This window comes from Callionymus lyra, chromosome 19 (assembly GCF_982586985.1).
Source record: "Callionymus lyra chromosome 19, fCalLyr1.hap1.1, whole genome shotgun sequence".
In the NCBI taxonomy this organism is placed as follows: Eukaryota; Metazoa; Chordata; class Actinopteri; order Syngnathiformes; family Callionymidae; genus Callionymus; species Callionymus lyra.
This window is the reverse complement of record NC_141836.1, coordinates 11,707,041-11,729,176: the sequence shown is the minus strand read 5'-3', so window position 1 is coordinate 11,729,176 and position 22,136 is coordinate 11,707,041. Positions and strand designations below refer to the sequence as shown.

General features: G+C 38.2%; 3 protein-coding genes across 6 annotated transcripts; all 3 read right to left on the bottom strand.

Annotated features, from left to right (window-relative positions):
- Positions 1-235: 235 nt before the first annotated feature.
- Positions 236-6,967, bottom strand: kansl2 (KAT8 regulatory NSL complex subunit 2). 2 transcript variants are annotated; one of them, XM_087780957.1, is made up of 10 exons: positions 6,874-6,967; positions 5,154-5,411; positions 4,912-5,081; positions 3,847-3,961; positions 3,598-3,761; positions 3,375-3,538; positions 3,201-3,300; positions 2,003-2,256; positions 1,746-1,943; positions 236-817 (listed from the first exon to the last, which is right to left on the bottom strand). In XM_087780957.1, exons 2-10 carry the CDS (start codon positions 5,402-5,404, stop codon positions 746-748), a joined length of 1,488 nt encoding a protein of 495 aa, XP_087637083.1. In that variant the 5' UTR covers positions 5,405-5,411; positions 6,874-6,967; the 3' UTR covers positions 236-745. The 2 variants fall into 2 exon arrangements, with proteins under 2 accessions (XP_087637083.1, XP_087637084.1); XM_087780958.1 differs by having other exon boundaries at positions 3,201-3,297.
- Positions 6,968-7,761: 794 nt separating this feature from the next.
- On the bottom strand, positions 7,762-14,321 carry ccnt1 (cyclin T1). 3 transcript variants are annotated; one of them, XM_087780956.1, is made up of 9 exons: positions 14,116-14,321; positions 13,230-13,311; positions 13,030-13,158; positions 11,888-11,948; positions 11,297-11,359; positions 11,048-11,093; positions 10,740-10,903; positions 10,063-10,133; positions 7,762-9,989 (listed from the first exon to the last, which is right to left on the bottom strand). In XM_087780956.1, the coding sequence occupies exons 1-9, from the start codon at positions 14,283-14,285 to the stop codon at positions 8,769-8,771; spliced, it is 2,007 nt and encodes a 668-aa protein (XP_087637082.1). In that variant the 5' UTR covers positions 14,286-14,321; the 3' UTR covers positions 7,762-8,768. The 3 variants fall into 3 exon arrangements, with proteins under 3 accessions (XP_087637082.1, XP_087637080.1, XP_087637081.1); XM_087780954.1 differs by having other exon boundaries at positions 11,048-11,103; positions 11,298-11,359; XM_087780955.1 differs by having other exon boundaries at positions 11,048-11,100; positions 11,298-11,359.
- A 1,874-nt stretch (positions 14,322-16,195) lies between these two features.
- Positions 16,196-19,867, bottom strand: sarnp (SAP domain containing ribonucleoprotein). Its single transcript, XM_087782342.1, has 11 exons — positions 19,796-19,867; positions 18,792-18,891; positions 18,595-18,638; positions 18,447-18,517; positions 18,193-18,244; positions 18,055-18,128; positions 17,906-17,943; positions 17,796-17,821; positions 17,639-17,707; positions 17,472-17,558; positions 16,196-16,623 (listed from the first exon to the last, which is right to left on the bottom strand). The coding sequence occupies exons 1-11, from the start codon at positions 19,826-19,828 to the stop codon at positions 16,582-16,584; spliced, it is 636 nt and encodes a 211-aa protein (XP_087638468.1). The 5' UTR covers positions 19,829-19,867; the 3' UTR covers positions 16,196-16,581.
- Between the last annotated feature and the right edge of the window lie 2,269 nt (positions 19,868-22,136).

The following is a 22,136-nucleotide window of genomic DNA, read 5'->3' as shown; positions in this document are numbered from 1 at the left end:
TCGAGCAAACACGTGGGCTCACTGTACGTTGACTCAACTAGACACAAGAATCAATAAATGTAAATAAAATAAGAATTCAAATATTGGTGAAAATCTTCAGGAATTAATAAATCATTAAAAAAAACATTTATTTTTACAGTAAATGTATCTATTTATCAAGATAAAAGTGACTAAAAGGTTTCACAGAAAATTTAAAAGAGTTAGTACTTCATTCATGATTAACCACAGAAACATCTTCAGCGTTTGAAGACTTTATTTCATGGAGTTGATGATGCAGCTCGACTGACCAATAGCAGATCCACCGACTTTATTGTGAACAAATGAAAACGGAGAGGCGTCTGTTGTTGCCCGGTAGCAACAGGAAAGTGTCAAAGTCTTCAAACCCTGTTGAGTCGAGGCTTCGGCTTGAGATGGAACGTTGGGGTAACTCCGATTGCCTCCCACAGACAATGATGAGACACCAAGGATTTTTGTCTTTCATGTCATAGTAAGTAGCAGTTCATGGTCGAGAGAATGTTACGGATTCGTTTCTCAAATCTTGTTTGCGCGGGTGAGGATTTTAATGGTCTTTGCCGTACATGAACCATGTGATCACCAACCGTTACCCATAATCACGTACCTGGTGTCAAATCTCAGACAATTATGACCAGCAGAGGGCGCTCTTAGCTCGATGCCTCTGAGAGAACATAAATAATGAGCACTCTTGTGCCGATGATGAAGAGGAGGGATTGTCGCAAAAGAATGTTCATCTGGGAGCATCAACTAACGCGGAGTCCTGTAGTGACCCGTCCGTGGTGTCTTCCTCACCCATCACCACCTGTGAGGACACAAATAATTTCAATCAATTCTTGAATTCTTAAAAATAAACCTTTATAAGTCAAATAAACAGTTGTTTATGAACAAAATTGTTTTTAATTTACATTTTACCGATCGTTCATAAAATATGGAAGTCCCTGTGATCCAAAATGACTAAAAACTTTATCGACACAACAGAGAAAGTCTCCCATATCACATGACAAAAATACACACCCCTCATTGGTCTACAGCAGCCCTGCTATATTCGTCTCGGAGTAATACTGAGGGGGATCTTGGAGTATTAATACAGAGCATCTCGGAGTAATAAAACGGAGAACCTGGGAGTAATAATATGGAGTATACTACTAATAATACTATGGAGCCTCACAAAGTAATACTGCGGAGGCTCAAAGAGTAATACTGCAGAATCTCCCGGAGTAATACTACAGGCTCTTCCTGAGGATACTATGGACTACAAAAAAAAAATATTGAATTTAATTTGTTTGATTAGGATATGGAACAGTTTAAAAAAAGTTTTGAAAATATTAACATATTTTAATTCATGAACAACAAATAAAATTAATTACATCCAATAACTCAATACAAATAATACAATGCCCTATGAAAACAATGTTTAAATTCAACTTTTCAATATTTTAATGGCATTGATGTACTTTCATATAGATATGTTCCCTCCAACTGAATTGATGAACCCTTTATTGACTCTGGGAAAATCAACAGACCATTGGAGGGAGTCGATGTAGGCGCTGATGAAACTGTCAGCCACTGCCTGCTGACAGTCTTGATTAGAGCCACAGAATTATACATTATTTGATTTTTGACTCTAAAACGGTAATGTATTTGTTCAGATGATGAGACACATACTTTCAATATACGTTATTTATTCAAGATAAAAAAAACCGATCATGAAACAGAAAGTGATTTTTCACCTGATCCTGCATGATGGCGTCCACGTCTCGGTCCGAGAGCTCCGGGGCTGAAGTGTCCAGATCCGGGTCTTCCCCCGTCAGTATGTCCATCGGCGCCTCGGCGATGGCCCTGATGGTCTGGTCCTCCAAGGCCAGTGCCGTGTCAAACTGCAGCGGAGAAGGAGGTCCCTGAATACCATCTCCCTCCACGTCCAGGTCCTGTCGGATGAGAAAGTGTTAACTCAAGCATAGCTAGAGTTAGAAACATGTGGGCGTACATCACTGAATTCCAGGGGGAGGCTCTCGGTGGGCTGCAGCTCTGCCGCGCTGAGGTACATGTCCCCCCTGCTGGCAACAGGGAGCTCCTGCTGCGGGGGCTGGTGCTCGGGCTGGTACATGAGGGGAGGCAGGGTGAGGTGCAGCGGGCAGCGAGGGTCTTCCGACTGGCCCAGGTGGATGGTGCGGTCGCACGGCAGATCGTTCTGGCCGGGACACTTCTTGAAAAGCACTTGGTTGCTGTCCTGTAAGATGTCTGAAGCGAGAGCTTAAGGACAACAAACACAGACACGAGTTGTTAAAATCTCACACAACTATGTCTTAAGATCTGAAAGAATATCAGTGCCATCAGAATATTTATAGTAGTATACATGCAATACTAGGATGGTTGAAATATTTCAAATGTTGAAGTGTTTGCATTGAACAATCTTTTAAATAATGAATAGAATAATTTGTATATTAATAATGAATTTGTTTTTTATAATTAAAAATGGTAAACTTATATAACAAAAAAATGTATTTATTTATAGTAATTAAAATGTACATTTTCGAAATGTATCATTTATGATTTGTAGCCAATTCATTTAATTATAAAAATACTAAACTGCTCTTACTTCAGCTAATGATGGTGGCTCTAATATACCAACATTTTTATCTTCATTTTAAAAGGCTGAAGAAAAAAAAAAAGTTTTTGAATAAAATAAAAAAGTTAAAAAGGTTATAATCATTAGAATAAGAATATTTAACTCTTTGTAAAAAGGGATTCCTTTGGAAAATATTAAATACATTTTTTTTTTTTACAATCAAACCTTTTATTATAATAATATATTAAAAAAAAAGTTATATATGCAAGATCATACATGTTCCCTCCAACTGAATTGATGAACCCTTTATTGACTCTGGGAAAATCAACAGACCATTGGAGGGAGTCGATGTAGGCGCTGATGAAACTGTCAGCCACTGCCTGCTGACAGTCTTGATTAGAGCCACAGAATTATACATTATTTGTTTTTAGTATCAGCGTATCTGTTGTCCAAAATGTCTGTGTTAAAGGGTGATTTCCTTTCTCAGAATAAATTGTCTCCAACAAACGGCAAATTATATATAAAAAAAAAATCTAATTAAACTGTTCATTATGTAGGTTATTAACTAGTACGTTTTAAAGTTGTGCTTCATACACGAGTCATGACTTGAGGATACGAGCGACACAGTGTCGGGTCATGGGCAGGCAGGGGTTGTTGCAGCCATATCCATCTTCAAAGAAGATACACTTCTCCTGGTGGCTCCTCGAGTTTGTCTGCTTTGATAGAAAAAAAGTGACTGTCAGACTCACAAAGTAAACCTTGTACTATAAAGGGCTAAATAGATTATCACCTGTGGCGCTCCTTCAGTCACCGCCTGCCGTCTCTCTCGCAGCTGTCTGTGCAACAGAGCTTCCACTCCGTAGCGACGACGGTATCGTCTCAGAGCCTTGAGCTTCTTAAGGTTCTCCCTCTCCTTCATGGACAGACCTTCAGGTCCGGTGAGAAGGCTGCTCCCTGCATAGGTGCAAACATTAAGAGTGGCCCTTTTGTGTTGAGGGCCGGGGTCTTCGTACCAATGCTGTCGTGCTCCGTCTTGCGGTTGTGCAGATATCGACGCTTCTTCCCCTTCAGCAGATGCTGCAACCTTTTGAACTGGTCGATGTATAAGGACTGAAGTCTGATGAGCTTCTCGCGGGTAATAAGCGCCACTTCCTCGGCCGTGTACACGCCTGCATGTCTGCACAGGAACAGTGAGGAAACACATTTTTAGATGGCAATGATCCCCTCAAACATTTCAAGAAATAAAGTGTTCAAATAAGTACCTGAGAGGATCTTCATGATCACTGTCGATGCTGTCTGCCTCACTCTCAGGGTCGCCTCTCCACGTCTGATCCAGCAGCAACGGACACGAATCCTCTTCACTCAAACTGTCCTCGTCTGTGAGGAAATGTAAAACTTGAGTTTGGAATCACTTGGGAGAAATAATACAGAGCGTCGCGGACTAATACAGCGGAGCATCTCGGAGTATTAATACGGAGCATCTCGGAGTAATACTGCAGAGGATCTCATAATACGGAGCATCTTGGAGTATGAATACGGAGCATCTCGGAGTATTAATACAGAGCATCTCGGAGTATTAATACAGAGCATCTCGGAGTATTAATACAGAGGATCTCATAATACGGAGCATCTCGGGAGTAATACCGAGGGGGATCTTGGGAGTATTAATACAGAGCATCTCTGAGTAATAATACTGAGCATATGGGAGTATTAAAACGGAGCATCTCAAAGTAATACTACTAATAATACTATGGAGCCTCGCGGAGCAATACTACAGAATCTCCCGGAGTAATACTACAGGCTCTTCCTGAGAAATACTATGGATTACAAATAAAAAATACTGAATTGAATTTGATTGATTAGGATATGGAACCGTTTAAAAAAAAAGTTAACTTTGAAAATATTAACATATTTTAATTCATGAACAACAAATCCAATTAATTAAATCCAATAACTCAATACAAATAATATATTTGATAATATATATAACAATATTTGAAATGTTTAAATTCAGCTTTTCAATAATCCGATGGCACTGATATACTTTCATATAGATATGGCACATGTTCCCTCCAACTGAATTGATGAACCCTTTATTGACTCTGGGAAAATCAACAGACCATTGAAGGGAGTCGATGTAGGCGCTGATGAAACTGTCAGCCACTGCCTGCTGACAGTCTTGATTAGAGCCACAGAATTATACATCATTTGTTTTTAGTATCAGTTTTGTTTCAAGAATAAATTTATCTAATCTAAAATCTACCATAAGCTGGTGAACAACATCAGCCTATCGCCTAAAGTCCAAAGAAGATAAGAAAATAAGTCACCTGCTGCACGGCTGGATTCAGAGCGTCCTCCAACACTTTGAGGGTCCGCCCGGTTGTATCCACTTAACTGGGACAACAGTGTTTCAGGTGAAGGACCAGACATGGCTTTCCTCACCTGAGTTCGAAGAGCCAAAGCATTCTTGTGAGTGTGCTCGACACAAAATGTCGCCCTGAAATTAAAAATACATTAAATGCGCTGCAGAAGACAGCTTGTCAAAGTTGACGTTATAGTTGAATCCTACCCGTCCTTCTTCTCAACCTTCGGTGCAGCATTTGAACAACGCTTGGCATTCTTGGTGGAGATATAGCTGCACTGCTTGTAGGGCGAATTCTTATCCTCCAATATGTGTTTAAGGCAGTAGTCCAGACCTTCCAGGGAGGGCTGAGAACATTGTCTCTGGGTGAAGGAGCAAATCTGAGGCTCCTGTGCGCAGGGGGTTTGGGTCACACGGCTGCGACTTGATGGCAGGACGTGGATTCTTATACGGTTCATGGCAAGTCTGCAAGATTGAAGAAGAACATTTTTATATTTATTTTTAAAAGGCTAAGAGTGAAAAAAATAAATACATTTTTTATTTTATAAAAAGGAGATAAAAAGGTTATATTTATTAGAATAAAAATATTGAACTATGTAAAAATGGATTCCTTTTGAAAATATTCAATTAAAAAAAAAATAATCAAAACAATAAAACGTTTCGAAATGATAATATATAAAAAGACGTTATATATGCAAGATCGTACGTGTTCCCTCCAACTGAATTGATGAACCCTTTATTGACTCTGGGAAAATCAACAGACCATTGGAGGGAGTCGATGTAGGCGCTGATGAAACTGTCAGCCACTGCCTGCTGACAGTCTTGATTAGGGCCACAGAATTATACATTATTTGATTTTAGTATCAGTTTTATTGTTAGCGTATCTGTTGTCCAAAATGTCTTTTAAGCTTGTGCATGAAATCAACTGATATACTTGTTGTTTTTCTGTCATTTGACAAATGTGAATGTTATAGGGGTGATTTCATACAATACATTGTCCCCAAAAACAAACAAAAACATTTTTTTCAAATTAAACTGTTCATTATGTAGGTTCTTAACAAGTAAGTTGTGCTTCATGCACGAGATACGAGACAGTGTTAGGTGTCAAGAAAAAAGCGTTAACCCCAAAAACTAGAAGCAAAGAAAACGGTTCCTTAAAAATGTACATTTTGCTTTATTAACTATCAGCATTTTTATTGAACCATTTTGTCAATTTTATGCAGTGGGTTTCCTTGGATTTAAAAGCAGTATATATATATATATATATATATATATATATATATATATATATGATTCAGCTGTTTTAACATGAATAACGTGAGCAATTTGAACGGGATTACATTACATCATTTTTTCTAATGAAAATAAAGTGAGTTCTCTCAAAAACGTAATGTGACTCTGCTAATAAAAGAGTGATATTGAAACATGTATAGTACAAGTTAGCGTGTAATAAGTATCATTCATAAAGCACATTTAACCAGTCATGTTGAGAACAAAAACGAAGGTTATCACGATATATTTGGGACGAAGATAATATCAATAGAAGTCTATATATTAACCCACGTGGTTCACCTCCGATAAATCGCACATTTTTTTGGTCATTCTTACAAAATTGGCTGCATAATTTTATTTGAAAATGCTAGTTGAGAAGACATTTAACAGTCAAACCATCATCTTATAAATAAATAAAAAAAGTATAATATTTTGAAGTGCCGTGACGACGCACTGACTAGACTTCCGCCCGCCTCCGCTCCTTGTCGGGTAGCCATCTTTGTTAGCACATGCTAAATGCTAACGCTGGAAATTGCACACGGTAGGTCCCTCGCGGACCCCTTGGAAACGTTACCCATCTTAAAAGGCCCGCGTTTGCAATGGGTTTGTCACATGTTGAGTCGAAATGAGCTTCAGTTTGAGCGTGTAGACAGACCTGTAGTTCCGTTACCGTGCGGCTGCTGCGGCTGCTGGTCATGTGCAAATGCTCGCGTCCTCTCTCCACCGCTAACTGCCACAATGCTGTAAAGGGCGTACGACACATTCATTGGTTGAATTGACATCAGAGCGACGTCATGATTGGTCAAGGAATCTGCCAATCAAAAATGTTTTTTGTGGCACTGTTAAAACGTAATGTTAAGAATTCACTTTATAAGTTTAATGAATACATTTTACGACATTGAATAAACTAGTTATTTTGACACCTATGATAAAAACAAGTTTTGTATAAATTTCTAAGAACATTAAAATGGAATTTATAATAAAAACCATGGATTTTCTTGAATGCATTTATTGACTTAAACAGGGGAAAAAGAAACAACATTAAAAATAACATAGCTCACATCATTCATTTGAAAACAAAAAAAAAATAAAAGTTTCCATTTCAGACCTGAGCGTCCCCTCCGAAACACCAAGATATGAAAACCCCATGAAAATGACTTATTTTGCATTGCAAGGTTGCGCAGGTGTATTTCCTTATATCTCAGTTCATTTATTGAAATGTGTCCTCAGCGTTACTCTCACAGTATCAAGTTAATACTTCAAGTGGAAGCTAAATCCAGATAAAAAGTTATTTCTATGGCAATGATACATCCGATTTAGCCCATAATATTGTAGACATAAAACATAGTAGGCAACAGACAGAGATAAATATTCAGTGCATTTGAAAAAAAATCACCAAACAATGTTGCCCGAGCAGACTTTTAATTGTATGGTATGTTTATCGTACTGCATTATGGTGAGATGTCTAAAATAAAGGGTTTCTTTAAAACTCTTTTTTTTTTTTTTATATATTCAACAGCAAAGAAAATCTGGTTCAGAGTGATATTATACAATAAAAACGATAAAGCTTTCAATCGTTATATACTCACGTCTCAAGCTAGTAACCCCGTCATGGACCTACTAGTCTGTGTGCCTGAGAGATCTGTCCAAAAGAACTGCCTCATGGTAAGGAATAATAAAAAAAAAAAAGAATAGCCAAATTTTAATAAAGGACAACTGAATTTGAAAATATTTTGATTTAAAATTGCAACAACAGATTTGTACTGATAAAAAAAAGTATAACCACTAGCAGCAGCTCCTCAACATTGTGTTTACAGTAACTAATAAGCATCCTTGTTTTGAATGGATGGTAGATACACAGGGGGGGAAAAAACAAACAAAAAATAAAAACTTTAGGGCAGTTTTTCTTGGTGAAAATGGAAAATAAAAACTTGCTTTACCCAAGATCATTGCCCAGTAGTGTAAATATTAAATCTAACAAAATACAGTATTCCACAACCATTTAAAACAATGACTGCAGTTCATTTAAAAAAAAAAACAGAACTCAGTTAATTGACTTTCTTTTTTGCACATTCCATAGGAAAAAAAAATTCAATATTTTACAATCTTTTTATACTTTCACCAAAAGACAATGATAGAATCCCTTGGGTTATACGATTAAAAACAAATCTCTGCTTTAGGAGACACTCTCTCTAAAAAGCCAGTGAAAGACGGAAAAAAATCCCTTTACAAAAACAATTTTAAAAAAGGAGGGGTGGGTGTCATTCTTTTCATTCTGTAGTCAATTAAAATAAATACGTTTTCACTTCACTTTCGACTCCCGAATCAAAGCCGTCACATCTTGCTGGAGCAGAGAAGAAGTGTTAAAATCCTATCAACATCATTTCATTATTCTCACAATTTAAAAAGGTATCTTCAGGTGAACCCTAACTGGAAATATGGGCATAAACTCCTCAAAGTTCATAAAAAAGCTGAATGATTTACAAAGGATCTTTTTACAATACCATATGCAACAAGAAGGATTTGTGTCTAAAACTGATGTTCGCTACGTTATTTTGGCAGTGGGGGCAGCGGGGGAGGAGGTTCTGAAGGCAGCGGGGGAGGGCGGATGTTGCTCCCTCGGGAACCCCCGTACCTGAAGTCCCCGTATTGCGACCGGTAGTCAAACAACGGCGGCTGGGTCGGCTGGACGCCTTGCGCGTTCAGCAGAGAGTTTAACATTTCGAAAGTGTCTTGGTACTCGTTCGACTGGCCAACTGCTGTGCTGTGACCATTTGTGTCCATCTTGTCACTTTTGGAGTGACCCAGAGTAGGGAGAATGTCTGCAGGGGGCCCTGCTGTGGAGGAAGACAGGGGGGGCAGCTGGTAGGGGTTGCGCGACTTGCCGATCTTGGCAGCGGGGTGAGCTCCCCCTGCAGCGTCCTGCGAGTGAGTCCTCTTCCGCGAGGCTACAGAGGAGGAGCTCGTTCTAGAGGAGTCGCTGCTGACTTTCTTAATACTGCCCAAAGCTCCGCCGGAACCCGAAGAATGTTTATGCGAGGAGAGCGAGGCACTACCGGAGGAGGTGTGATGATGGTGGTGGTGGTGGTTGGAGCGCTCCCGGTGTTTGTCCCTGCTCTTCCCCTCCTCCCCCGAAGCCCCCCTCTGCTTCTCCGGGACGCGAATTCTGACCTTAATGTCCGGGTCCTGACCCCGAGAACCGCTGCTGTGTCCAGCGCTGCCCACAGGGAACTTCATTTTCAAAGAGCTCCGCTCATGGCGCTCCTTCTCCAGGGGTATTTTGAGGATGATGGGGGATGGGTTGGAAGTGTCGTTCGATGCCGAGTTGGACTGCTGGTGGTGGTGGTGGTGATGTGGCTGTTTCTCTTTCCTGGGCTGTTGACCGATGAGCGCCTGGGCAGCGTTCGCATACTCGCGCTTCACGCTGGCCTCCATGTTCTCGAGCTTTCTCTTCTGCGCCGCGATGGCGTCGGCATTCTTGACACGGTACTCACTCAGAGACACTTTGGCCGGAGTGTGGATCTCATTGTTTTGCTGCTGAGTTTCAGCCGCAGCCGAGGCTTTCCCGCTCCAGGTCGGGGCACTGCCGGGGGTTCCCCTCTCCTTCTCGCCCGCAGACGACGACGACGCCGAGGGAGGCGCGGAAAGGCTCATCAGACCCGCTACGGTGCTCTCAGACGAGGCCATGGAGATCATGCTCATCATCGCGTCCCTCTGGTCACCACCGTCTTCCGGAACTTTGGTCTTGACTTTAGGAGTTTGACCTCCGGCCTGGGATAATCACATCACATAAATCAAACTATTCACAGCAACAATGATGGCAATAAAAAAAAAAACACTTTACCTTCCAGTTTCGAATCCTTTTTAATCGACTTGGCGTCTTCTCCAATATCTGCAGGAACTCGTGTGTGAGCTCTGAATCCAACAGCAGCAGCACAAGAACAATGAAGAAAAAGGTCAGTTAATAATGATTCATAATGAGCAGTGTTGCACAAATCGATCGACCTAACAAATTATTTAACAAGATGCCATTTATATTCATACACGATGACATTGAACTTTATTATTACATACCAAGTCAGCTAAACCTCTTCGTCACACATGAATGATGCATTCAATGACTTTGGGATTGATGTGGTGCATTCACGAGCGTTTGATATTTTATGACAAGCTATGGTTAGAAACTACTTTTTGCGAGGTAAATTTTAAGTAGTGAAGTTTACATTGTGGGCTTGTCTGCACCTATTTAGATTTAAAATTATTTATTTTACTCTGGGGTTTTCTTTTTTATTTCACTGTAAAAGTTATTTTTATTCACCGTCGTTCCGTTTAATTGTCGTCATTTAATAGGTTTATAATAGAAATGGTGACTTTTGTGCGAGTTAAAGTTCGGCAAATATCTGTTGAGCCTGTTGAGACCTAAAAGCACTCTTTGCATCAGCCACAACAATGACAATCAGTGCATTACTAATAAGTGTATGGGTTCTCTACAGACATCAGAACAAGGAAAAGCATCCGTACCGTCCAGCAGCTTGAGGGTCACAGCAGGATCCACATACTCCCACCAGTGTTTGCCGTCTGTCGACACAGGGATCTCCCAGTTGGACCACTTACAGGCCAGGTGGATGCACACACAGGCCACGACGGGTGGGCTGTACTGCAGGCAGAAGGTAGTCAGGTGCAGACTACATGACAGCATACGTCCCAAAACAAACCAAAAAAAGGAGAAAAAGAGAAGAACCAACACTCAGTGTATGTCGTTTTCAGGTACATGGGGTTGGATATACTTGGTTAGATTTGTTTTGTAGTACTGTAAGCCAAGAATATACCTGTTGGTGGCCATGAAGTATGATGTTTGAGCCAAATCTTTACTTGCTGGAACAACAACAGAACAGGGAAAAAATCACTTAAAATCTGAATCTCTCCACATTTTTCATGAACAAACCCATGAATAGAGTATCAAATCAATATCCAAAGTAACAATATTTATGCAAAATCCATCTCAACCAAAACGACTATAGACAAGCTGACTTATCTTTAAATACCGGCATTGCATGTAAAATGTTTTTAATGCTCACCTCGAACAAGCTGCGTGCACTTGACGACATGAGTGTGAGGGTGGTCGATTGTGATCTCAAATGCTGGGGGAGAAAAAGGGAGGCGAGAGCAAAGAGATAAATTAAACCCTCGAGTCAAACAAGATGACCAAATCAACTTTCCCCTTTGGCAAAAATCGTAAACAAAAACCTGGAGGGGAACAAATTTACAGTCAGAATTCAAGTTTGTGTGGCATTTTCATAAAAAGCGTTTAAAACATTAGTGAAGTCCTCCGACCGCTCCCTGGTAAATGTAAAAGAAAACAATTCATTAAAAAACAAAACTTTGTTCGCTTGTGTTCCTCCACGTGAATGTATCCGGTGTCTAACTGGAAAGCATTTTAATGGAAAAATATCTTTACTGAAAGCCAAAAGTTACTTTTGAAGCGCAATAGAACGCAATGACCGATTAGCAAAAAAAAAAAAGACAAAACAAAAGTCGGTTGTGTATGAAGCCTGACAACCACCTGCTCATTAGATCTCTGCTCGACAAAGTAAAACAGGTTAGATCTACTCTGGTATGATCAACTCAGGAAGCATATCAACAGTCCCAGTTGAACCTCCCCAACTTACCCAGGGTCTGGAGTATTATGCTCTCAAGAATGACCAGGTCTTGGGCTTGTTGCAGGTAAGCCTGAGATTGAGAGGACAGGTACATTACTCTCTGAACGGATGCTTTCCGTTGAAACACAACAGCAACCGGACAGTTTGCTATGCATAGCACGGGAGGCCAACCTGCTTCCACTGGAATAGACCAAGTGAGTGAGTGACACAGACGATACCTACCTGAACATTATCAATGACAACTTATTGAGTAACAAAATGGGTTTATCAGTTTAAAAACAGCACTTAATTTCAATAAAGACAGTCAAAACCATTTGGGTGAGGTAACAATGAGCAAGTTGAAAGAGCTTTCATAATATGCAGGACCGTGTTAGAATAAGCGTTTTCAAGCATTCCTTGATCCACACAAAAAAAGTAGATTATTGTTATAGAAATTCAGTCAGTGTTCTTGGTAAATTGACTTTTATAGCTCTTTCATATGGAAGTATATATGTGCCATCAGAATATTGAATGGTTTTATTTTACATTTGAAATTATGAAACTTGGGGCAGCAGTGATTGGCATTATTTTAAATGTAGAGGTTGTATTTCTGGAATTAAAATATCAAACTATATGAAGAAAATGCATTCATTTTGAAAATATTTGATAATTTATTTTAAATCCACCTTTCAATATAAGAAAATGATTCAATATATAAAATAATTCCTTTTTTTTAATGTTTCAACATTTTAAATGTCCATTCAATCTTCTGACTGCGCCTATAAAATGTCATTTCTTTGCATGACCAGCACCCTAACTTATCAAACACAAAAGTTACCGACAAGTATCTGAACATTACGTACCAATGTATCAACACCAATCATATATTTGGTAACACAGAGCAGCCTTTTTAAAATCAGATATTTTTATGGGTTTAACATTGCATTAGCAGAATAATCAGTGTAGTACTAGGAAACCAAAATAACTCATTCCTAGTTTAATGCAATTTTTCCCAAATAGCAATGTTGTCTCTTCCCATAAAAACAAATATATTGGTGAAATTGAATAACGGCAACATGAACCATGTGTGACATGACGGTAATAATAACATGCATTTTTCTGTTGAGAGATAACTGTAATAGGGTCATCTTGGAACATTAAAAAAAACCTACATCACTGCGGGTGTCTGGCGATGGTTCCTGTGGGTTTAGGCATGCATGGGCCACCTTGATGACATGCTCAAGCTTTCGTGGTTGCTCCTCAACCTTTGCAGCAAGAAAGAGCGCAGCAGGAGCGATGACCTGATAGAAACACAGATAGTTGAAGTACTCTCGATATGACAATATGAAGGTCACGTGGGGGTAATACTCACGTTTCGGTGGAACCTTGTGAAAGACTGGACCATGTAGAATCGATGCATGTAGACGATAGCTGTGTTGATAGTAAGCTGGGAGCTGGTGAACATGGTTAAGGCCAATAATTCAAGTCAAGAAATGGAATTACTAAACAATCCTACAAATCGAATCACTCACAGTGATAACACGAGTGTATATCAGTAACTATTGTTACTGTAGACATGCAGTCTGTGCAATAACATTGGGTAGACGTAGATAAACACGTTTCATAACAAAGTGCAGCAAACCAAAACAACTAGCTAGCTATCTGCAATTGTTCTCTGGATGTTTGCGACGCAAAACCGCAGGGTATTGCGATTGTTAAATATAAAACGTACACCCGTTTTGATGCGCAGACATTGCGATTTGGCATTCGATTTTTCTAAAAAGTTGTTAATAAGAGGCGGATTTTGACTTTAAGCAAGGAATTAAATGTTATGAAGTGCATACCCGAGCGAGTAGCTAGCGGCAGTTAGCATATAGCATCGACAACATCCAAAATACGCATTTGTTTGTTTCATAGCATCGTAATTGAGGTAAAGTTACGAGTAATAATACAGTTTAAAACCAAATATTACCCATGTATTGCTTTAACGCTTCGGTTTTAAGAGTAAGCTTAAGACGAAGCGCCGATGCTAACGTTCTGGAGGCCTCTCTTCGGGAGTAGGCCTCGACTGAAGTAGCATGTTAGCATCTCGAACATCACAAACACACACGAATACTCACAATAGAAGCGTAGAAATAGACACCGTAACACAAAAGCTAAGCTAACTACACAACAACGTCCACACCGGTGGTCGCGCCGGACTCGACAGACGCCGAACTCCGGCTGCTAAGACGCTAACGCAGGCCGACAAAAGATACACATTGAGCCGCTGTCCCATGTCCTGCAGAAGGTTCGCCGCCTGTTGTCGGTACGACAGCTCCTTGTCCGGGTCCAGTCCTGCTCTTCGAGATGGGTTGTTGTCGATCTGTTGTCGTGTGTAGTACCATTTGTTATTACTTTCGGAGAGAGAAGGAAACGAAGCCGCCATCACTGAGGAGGAGGATAGTTTAAAATTTCTGCGCGTCACCGGAACATACGTCACGGGAGGGGGGGGGGTCGAGGGCGGTGTTACGTCATCGCACATCGATTAGATTAGGACGGAGGTCAGCGACCCCTTTTTTTGTGTGAAGAGACATTTTAGACGCAAAATCAATAAGCCGATTGATAGAAGTTTACACAAGTAATAGTCCTGTAAAATATGTTAAATAATATTAACAAAATATTATTAGATCTAGATCTAGATAGAATTGTTTTTCCGATTAGCAATACACAGAAATACAGACAATGTTCATAAAAATAAAAATAAGTTTCTATAAAAAGAAAGTACAAGATAACACAATATAAGTCTAAAATAAAAAATAAATATTAAAATCAATAAAATATTAAGGTAAACTATAGTATAGCTCTGTAAAAGAAAAATCGTAACGTCTTCAAAAACTATTTGTGTTTCATTCAAATGCAATTGGAGGTTGCATTTGCATTAGATGACTGTCATCATCCATGATGGACAGTAGTTTGTTCAATGATCTCCTCTCAGCAACTGTCACCAGTGAGTCCAGCTTCATTCCAACCACAGAGCTCCTGATCAACCTGTCCAACATGTTGACACTCCTCTTGGACACATTCCCACCCCAACACACCACAGCATAGAACAGGACACTGGCCACCACAGGCTTTGTCCTGGACCTCCCAAAGTCCAAGACCAGCTCCTTGGTCTTTGAGGTGTTCAGCTGCAAGTGGTTCCTCTCACTCCAGGCCACAAAGTCACGTATCAGACTCCTGTACTCGTCTTCGCTGTTGTCCCTGATGCATCCAACAATGGCAGTGTCGTCAGCATACTTCTGGACGAGACTCAGCTCTGAGTTGTAGCAGAAATAAACGTAAGTAGGAGTTCTGTTATTCTATTGCTTATTTTGTGTCATCTTATTTCAATCATTTAGTAAGTAATTTGTATTTATATAGCGCTTTTTCAGACCAGGGTCACAAAGCGCTTAAACAATCAAACAATACTTAATAAAATAAATAAATAAAATATGTACTTAAAAGGTTAAGATAACATCGAGAAACCACACTGGAGTTCCAGACAATCAAGGAAAAGCCTGCACAAATAAAAATTTCTCAAGATGTTTCTTGAAGGAAAATTAATTGATTCTGTAATGCCACCCAATTAATCCTATGTTTTGTTAACAACACTGGCAATAAGGCATGTACTGATTCCGATTCTAATAATTGTTCGAATTTGTTTTTTCCCCTCTTTTTTCTCCAGTTGGTCTTAACAAGAAGTAGCTGTCTCGCCAGCAGTTGATACAGAACTCTGCAGCGAGAATTCTGACCCGCTCTAGTAGAAGAACTCACATTTCTCCCATCCTTAAATCTCTTCACTGGCTGCCAGTTTTTTTCAGGTACAACTTTAAAATTCTGGTTCTTCAAGAAACATCTTGAGACACTTTTATTGGTGCAGGCTTTTCCTCGATTCTCTGGGACTCCTGTGTTTGTCTCGGTGTTGTCTTGACCTTTTAAGCATATATTTTATTGGGTATTGTTTTGATTGTTTAAGCACTTTGTGACAATAGTATAGAAAAGCGCTATACAATTACTTACTTACCTACTCTTTAACTGACGGAGACACATGGGGTCTCGGCCCCTTTGTAATATGTAATAAATATGATCCCAATAGTTTTATTTGAAAAGATTGAACTGAGGAATTTATTCTTTAATGTAGGATTGGAGGGGGTCAATCTCTGCAACTCCTTGTAATTAACTGTAAACAGAAACCAGCAAATCCAGTCTCACTATTATAATTTATATCACGATATGGATCTTGCCAAACAACTGACCACCAGGAACATTTTTTTTAATATTTAGAGTATTCATGAATAAATAAGACGGAGGGATCAATCGATATCAAAAATGTTTTATTTCAAATCACAAAGATTATAAAAGAAATGATTTGAGGGCACAAACTTTACTTCTGAAATAAAATAAACAGTTTTTCTTCCTTCACCAAGAGGTGTGTTCGTTCTTCTAAAGGACGACAGTCGTGTTAAAGAAACATGAATCTTGTTCATTTCTAATAGGTCAATATTTTTTGCCTCAAATCAAACAATGAGAAGAACAGTATGAGGGAACTGGAAATACATGCAAGCCTGAGATGGATTTTGAAATGACTTGTTTTTCTTCTGCAGCGAGTATCGGAATTACACTTTGACCACGTAGAATTCCAATAGTGGCGTCTCCACGATTCTCTCATTATTGAAGATGGAACAACATTCTGACAACACCATTTAGACTTTTCCAAAACGTTCTGCACGCTTCACCTTCTTTGCCTGCCAAAAGAAAAACTACATGAGTAAAACAGTTCTCATTATTCATTCATTCATTCATTCTCTAGAACTTATTTCAACGGTGTGCTTATGTATATAATCAGCTGTTTTTATAATTCTATAATGAAGGTTATTCACTTCAGGATTCAATAATTCTATAATGAAGGTTATTCACTTCAGGATTCAATACTTTTTTAGATTACATTTATTATTATTTATTCATACTACAACTCAACTAGCATGTTAGTTTCAGCACGTTAGCTCCTGGTTAGTTTTTATCCGACACCGTCGATATTCTGATTTTAAATAAAAGTTACTAATGTTTTCAGCGATTATCATCATCTGCAATGTGCGTCGGCTTACAATGCACAAATGTATGTCTAACTTTTCAACCTGATAAGAATGTAAGAGGAATGTAGATTAGCAGTCTCTTTAACCCGTCATATGTACAAAGGACACTTTATTTATTGCTAGATTATATGACTATTACTATATAACATTGGGTTTTTTGAGGGACTTTTTTTTCATACACTTTGTGGGAATTAGGCAAGATTTAAATGAATATTTAAAAAAAAAAGTTTTAAATCAGATCTTTATTTTTTGCTTTATGTATTAAATGTGTGTGGAAGTTGAACTGCCCACCTGCTACTTGGATCTGCATCACAGAATACATATTTTTTATTTTTCGTTGTGCAAATTGTATTTCGCGCTGAAATCTAATGAAAGTATGAGAACTTCACAAAGATCTAATGACCCAATTTAGTTGAGCACCCGGGTTCAGTCTTTGACAATAATCAGATTTAAATGTAACGTAGGTTGTGCATTTGTCATTAAAGCAAATTAAACTTTACCTCAGTTTCAGGAGCTCCCACTGCTCCAGTGTTTGCCGAGACCCCAAACCTTTCCTTCCTCTTTTTCAGCTTTTCATCGTCTTCGATCTGAAAAAAAAGGGTCAGGGTCACTTCAGCAAATGTAAAACATTTTCAGACAAATGTAATGGAATCAGTTTCTATCACACCTTCTGTGAGATGGAAGACACATTCATGCCAAACCTCTCAGCTCTCTTCTTTAGCTGCTCAGTATCAACCTTTAGAGAGAAGAAAAGAAAACTTCCAATCAGCCAATAGTCATAAAGACACGCATCACATTCTCAATCAAACATAGAATTTACTTACTGGAGCTTTGCTACTTGCAATCTGCCCTGTAGTAGAAGCACAAGGTTCGGTTCAGAGGTTAGAAACATTTTTTAAATTGAGATTAACAAGCTTTCAAATTTGTTACAGACCTGCAGGAGGACCTGTTGTGTTGCTTGGCAACCCAAACCTGAAACAAAAATAAGAAGAATAAAAAGACAATCTCAAGGCATTGAGATCAATCACAACAATAAAGCACAAAAATATTCTAATTATATCTGACACCTAAATAAAAAAGTACCTCGCTGCTCGCACTGCTTTTTTGCCTTCAGCTGATGCAGGAATGTTGAAACGTTCAGCTCTTTTTTGGAGTCGCTGTGAGAGAAACATTTATTTTAAAACTCAACATTATAACGATTTAAAAATATCATACACGTACCTCAGTGGGAGACAGTGGAGGAGTAATTTTGACCACTTTCTTGTCCTCTGCACTGAAAGACAAAATATAAAAAGGCATAAATGACACATGTTTAAACATCTTTTAACAGAATATGTACATTTATTTTCATAGGTTGATAAGAAACTCAATAATGATGATGAGTCACTGTAATGATAGCAATTTTCTTATATGTAAAAACCAATTGTATTTATTTTTACTTAATAATTTCATGCTTAAAAATGCGATGAACATACAGATCAGCTTCGAGGGATTCCGCATCTTTTTCTTCTTTTATATTGTTGTCCGTCTCCACTTTAGTGAACTCCTGAAATAAATCAATTAAATTAAACATTTAAAATGGCTTGAAAGGGCTGGTAAATGATGATCTTAAATGTCACTTACCTCTGGATCTTCCGCCAGCACATCTTCAACATCCACATCATCCTCTGTTGATTTAAAAATAGCTCATTAAGATACAGGAACAACAAATGAATGTATAACTGAAAAGTATATATGGAATCGGAACATTCTCAATCCTCTATCGATATACAGATTATAGTACAGTAAATCTTAAAGACTTTAAGATCATCTTTCCCTACCTTGTTCCTCCAGATAGGTTTGCAGTCGAGCGATGAGTTCTCCTTTATTTCCTTTGACATCCAGACCTCTGGCTTCACACTCCTGTCTCAGCTCCGCAAGCTATCGATGGATGGAGATTGCAAAACATGCTACTCAAATTCTAATTAAATCAAGTTTCATCTAGCGAAAGTTTAATCTAAATATATAGATTATATCCTTTGAATCTGGATCTCACTGTGCCATCTTAATGATATGTTTATCTTAACACATACAGAGGTGAATTCACGACTCCTTGTGGTCATTCCACATGTATATAGCATGCATGTTTGTATACATTAGCTGTGGTACAAAAGCTTGTAAACCCAGTGGGGGATGATGTGGAAGAACATAAATTTATAATGAATTCAAAGTTTTACAGTTTGAACATTCCATTCATTAAAATTTAAACGCAATAAAATACAACGAACTTTGGCTACTCTTTACAACCAACCAATGTTCACCGGAACTACATTATAGAGATTAAACCTTGTTATCGATCATAAATGTTGAGACCGGAAAAGGGAGAAGTTATTTCTAAGGGGATTTAGTTTAGTTATTTTATTTTCAGACAAGGTTTATAAAAACATTTCGGTCAAATACTTGGGTCTTTAAGTAATGCGGAAAAGAAGTACGGATGTGGTGAAGAAGAAAGCGTGCATTGTTGCTAACAACACAACATTCCACAAGTCTTCAATACACTATGGTTTAGTAAAGATTTTTTCTTTGAGACGTAAAATAAACGCATTTTAGTGATAACCGGAATCGAAAAACGTGGAGAGAAAAGCCATGTTTCGGAGCAACGTTGATACAACGTGAAGCCGCCGGTTCGGCTACTATTCAACATGGAAGTCCACAAACTGGTTTAAGTGATCCAGTAAGTTATACAATGAATCATCGAGTAGTTAACACTCGTCCAACACGGGTATTGATTTAAAAAAAGAGCGATATTATGCGATATAAGGCTTGTGATAGCAGTGTTTCCCACCTTGAGCTTGTGCAGTTCCACGACGTCGGCCATGTTTCTTTGTTGATGTGACGTATTCTCAATCCTCCAATCACAAGGCTGCTTCTGAGCGCCAGATACCGGACGCGTTCGAGCTTTTTTTTTCTTCTTTTTTTTTAATATATATTTTTTATTTATGCATTTTCTCCAAAAAATTAAGCGCACACAGATATATATAAAAAAAGAGAAAACAGGAATAATAATAATATTTGTTGTAAAGAAAAATTGTTTACGTATATATTTTTTCATTATTGCGAATCATACTTATATAACATAATTAAAATAATACTTTTGTCAACTAAATGTATTCATTTAAAAAAATAAAAAGGTTATGGGGTGCACCAAAGGTGCACAGGCGGACAAGTTTATAAAGAAACATGCTTTTATTAATTTGGGTTTAAGTCCAAAAGATTAGATTAGATTGTTTTGCCATTTTTTTTAGCAAAACTATTGGACCATGAGACGGTTTTATTAACAACGTTTTGCATTTGAGGTTAATTGTTCAAACATTAAATATCTCTGCAGTTTACTGTTTGGTTTCATTTAAAGCTTTAAAGACTGCATTTTCTTTTAAAAAGGACAAACAAACATGAACACCAGGGAACTGTTTTTGGAAGAAAAGAAAGGACGAGGAAATGTTATAATTCATACATATATAACAATGACTTCAGTTAAAATAATAGTGTGTTAATATACTTAACCTCAAAATCATACATATTTTCCTTAATTATGACCAATTTCGCTAATAATAATAATTGTATTTTATTGAATGATAAATCCGGTAAGTGGTTTATTCGGTCCATTTTTTTATAATCATTAATGCAAGTCAGAGATGAAAAGAGTTTCATCTGAAAGTCAGCATTGTTTCCGAGTTTGAACAATCCCTGAGATTTGCCTATGATTTGTCGGGGGTTGAGTTCACCAACAAAGTAAGTTTATAGTTTCTGGGCTAAAGCCGGATGAATTTAGGGAGTCACAAGAGCTTTGGTAATCCTGGTTTATGTTGCATTCCGACAGTTTGCCCGAGTGCACGGCTTTCCTTTTGCTGGGTATTGTGTCTTATATTCCTAATTATACTTCTCATCAAATCATCTTGTGAGTATCAAATGTTATTTACACAAAATACTCTTTAATAATATTACTATAATAATAAAAAATAACAGCATGTCTTCGCCACTTATCGTCAGCGAAGGTGAATCATGTGACTTAAGAGGAGATTAAGGTGATCATTTGAGCAGCATTTGAAGGCACATGCTTCTGAGACCCCGGCATTTTTAAATCCTCTGACCCTTGCGATTAAAGCAGACGTTTATTGACCCATATTTTAAATTTAAAGGTCCAATATAGGTGAGTACAAGTTTACCATTTAATAGAATTGTGTGCAAAAAAAACCATCCAAAACACATGCAGTATATGTATTTCAATTTGCTAATTTGTGATATAGTTATTGTTTAAATAATAACTAATTTGGAAGTCAAGTAGGTTAAATAATAAACAAACAAAACACTTTCCGATGACTTACAGCTATAGAAATGGTTAAAGATAAAATGAACGAGTTAAAAAAAATAATATATTGCAAAATACATTCTCAATATTCCTGATGATGTAGCGGTTACAAACACTTCTTTTTATCATGTGTAAAAAATATATTGAAAACCTCTGACGCCACAGATACTTGTATTGCAACCCAAGTTTTTCTGCAGGGAGAGAAGCCAAGAAACATTGTTTGGATACAACAATTTAAAAGTATTTCAGTGCAAGACACTAATGCTAAAAAACTTGCATTTTACAAGGTTGTGGAACTCAATCGCACAAGGAGACAAAACATTTTAGTTGTCGAAGGCCAAACAAAATTTACCAAACTATCTGTAACAGGAAGTCTTTATCTTCCTTAACTAAGTTGTTATGGTTATCATAAGTCTTTGTATAATTGTTGACATCAATATGAGGCCTTTAGTTTCACAAATGGGGTACAGAAGATCATGATGATGAAACATAAATTGTGTGTCATATTTTAGCAATTATAATTTACAATATATACTGAATGATATTGAGTTTTTATATCTGGAATATTTCGATCAAGCTCAGTGTATTTACATCTTTAAAGAACCAAACATGTAACAGCTGCTGACCTCAGCAGAACACTAGCCCGCCATAAGAGCTGCACTGGAATTCGACATGTCTGAAGCGCTTTACGTCCTCCTCCCTCTACTGTACCAAAACCCTAATCCCAAGAACTCGCTTTCACTGTACGCTCACTGTTCAGGTGGCCCTAAATCTGGGGGGAAAGGGGGTGATGATGACGATGAGGAGGAAAGTAGGC

Coding starts and splice junctions, on each gene's coding strand:
- ccnt1 (XM_087780954.1), bottom strand. CDS start 14,285: ATGGCGGCTTCGTTTCCTTCTCTCTCCGAAAGTAATAACAAATGGTAC. Junction 11,104..11,297: donor AGTGCACGCAGCTTGTTCGA/GGTGAGCATTAA, acceptor CCCTGTTCTGTT/GTTGTTCCAGCAAGTAAAGA. Junction 9,990..10,062: donor AAAGGATTCGAAACTGGAAG/GTAAAGTGTTTT, acceptor TGATTATCCCAG/GCCGGAGGTCAAACTCCTAA.
- kansl2 (XM_087780957.1), bottom strand. CDS start 5,404: ATGAACCGTATAAGAATCCACGTCCTGCCATCAAGTCGCAGCCGTGTG. Junction 3,762..3,846: donor GATCATGAAGATCCTCTCAG/GTACTTATTTGA, acceptor GTTCCTGTGCAG/ACATGCAGGCGTGTACACGG. Junction 818..1,745: donor ACGCCATCATGCAGGATCAG/GTGAAAAATCAC, acceptor GTGTCCTCACAG/GTGGTGATGGGTGAGGAAGA.
- sarnp (XM_087782342.1), bottom strand. CDS start 19,828: ATGGCCGACGTCGTGGAACTGCACAAGCTCAAG. Junction 18,518..18,594: donor TGCTGGCGGAAGATCCAGAG/GTAAGTGACATT, acceptor GATTTATTTCAG/GAGTTCACTAAAGTGGAGAC. Junction 17,944..18,054: donor AAAGCAGTGCGAGCAGCGAG/GTACTTTTTTAT, acceptor TTTTTGTTTCAG/GTTTGGGTTGCCAAGCAACA.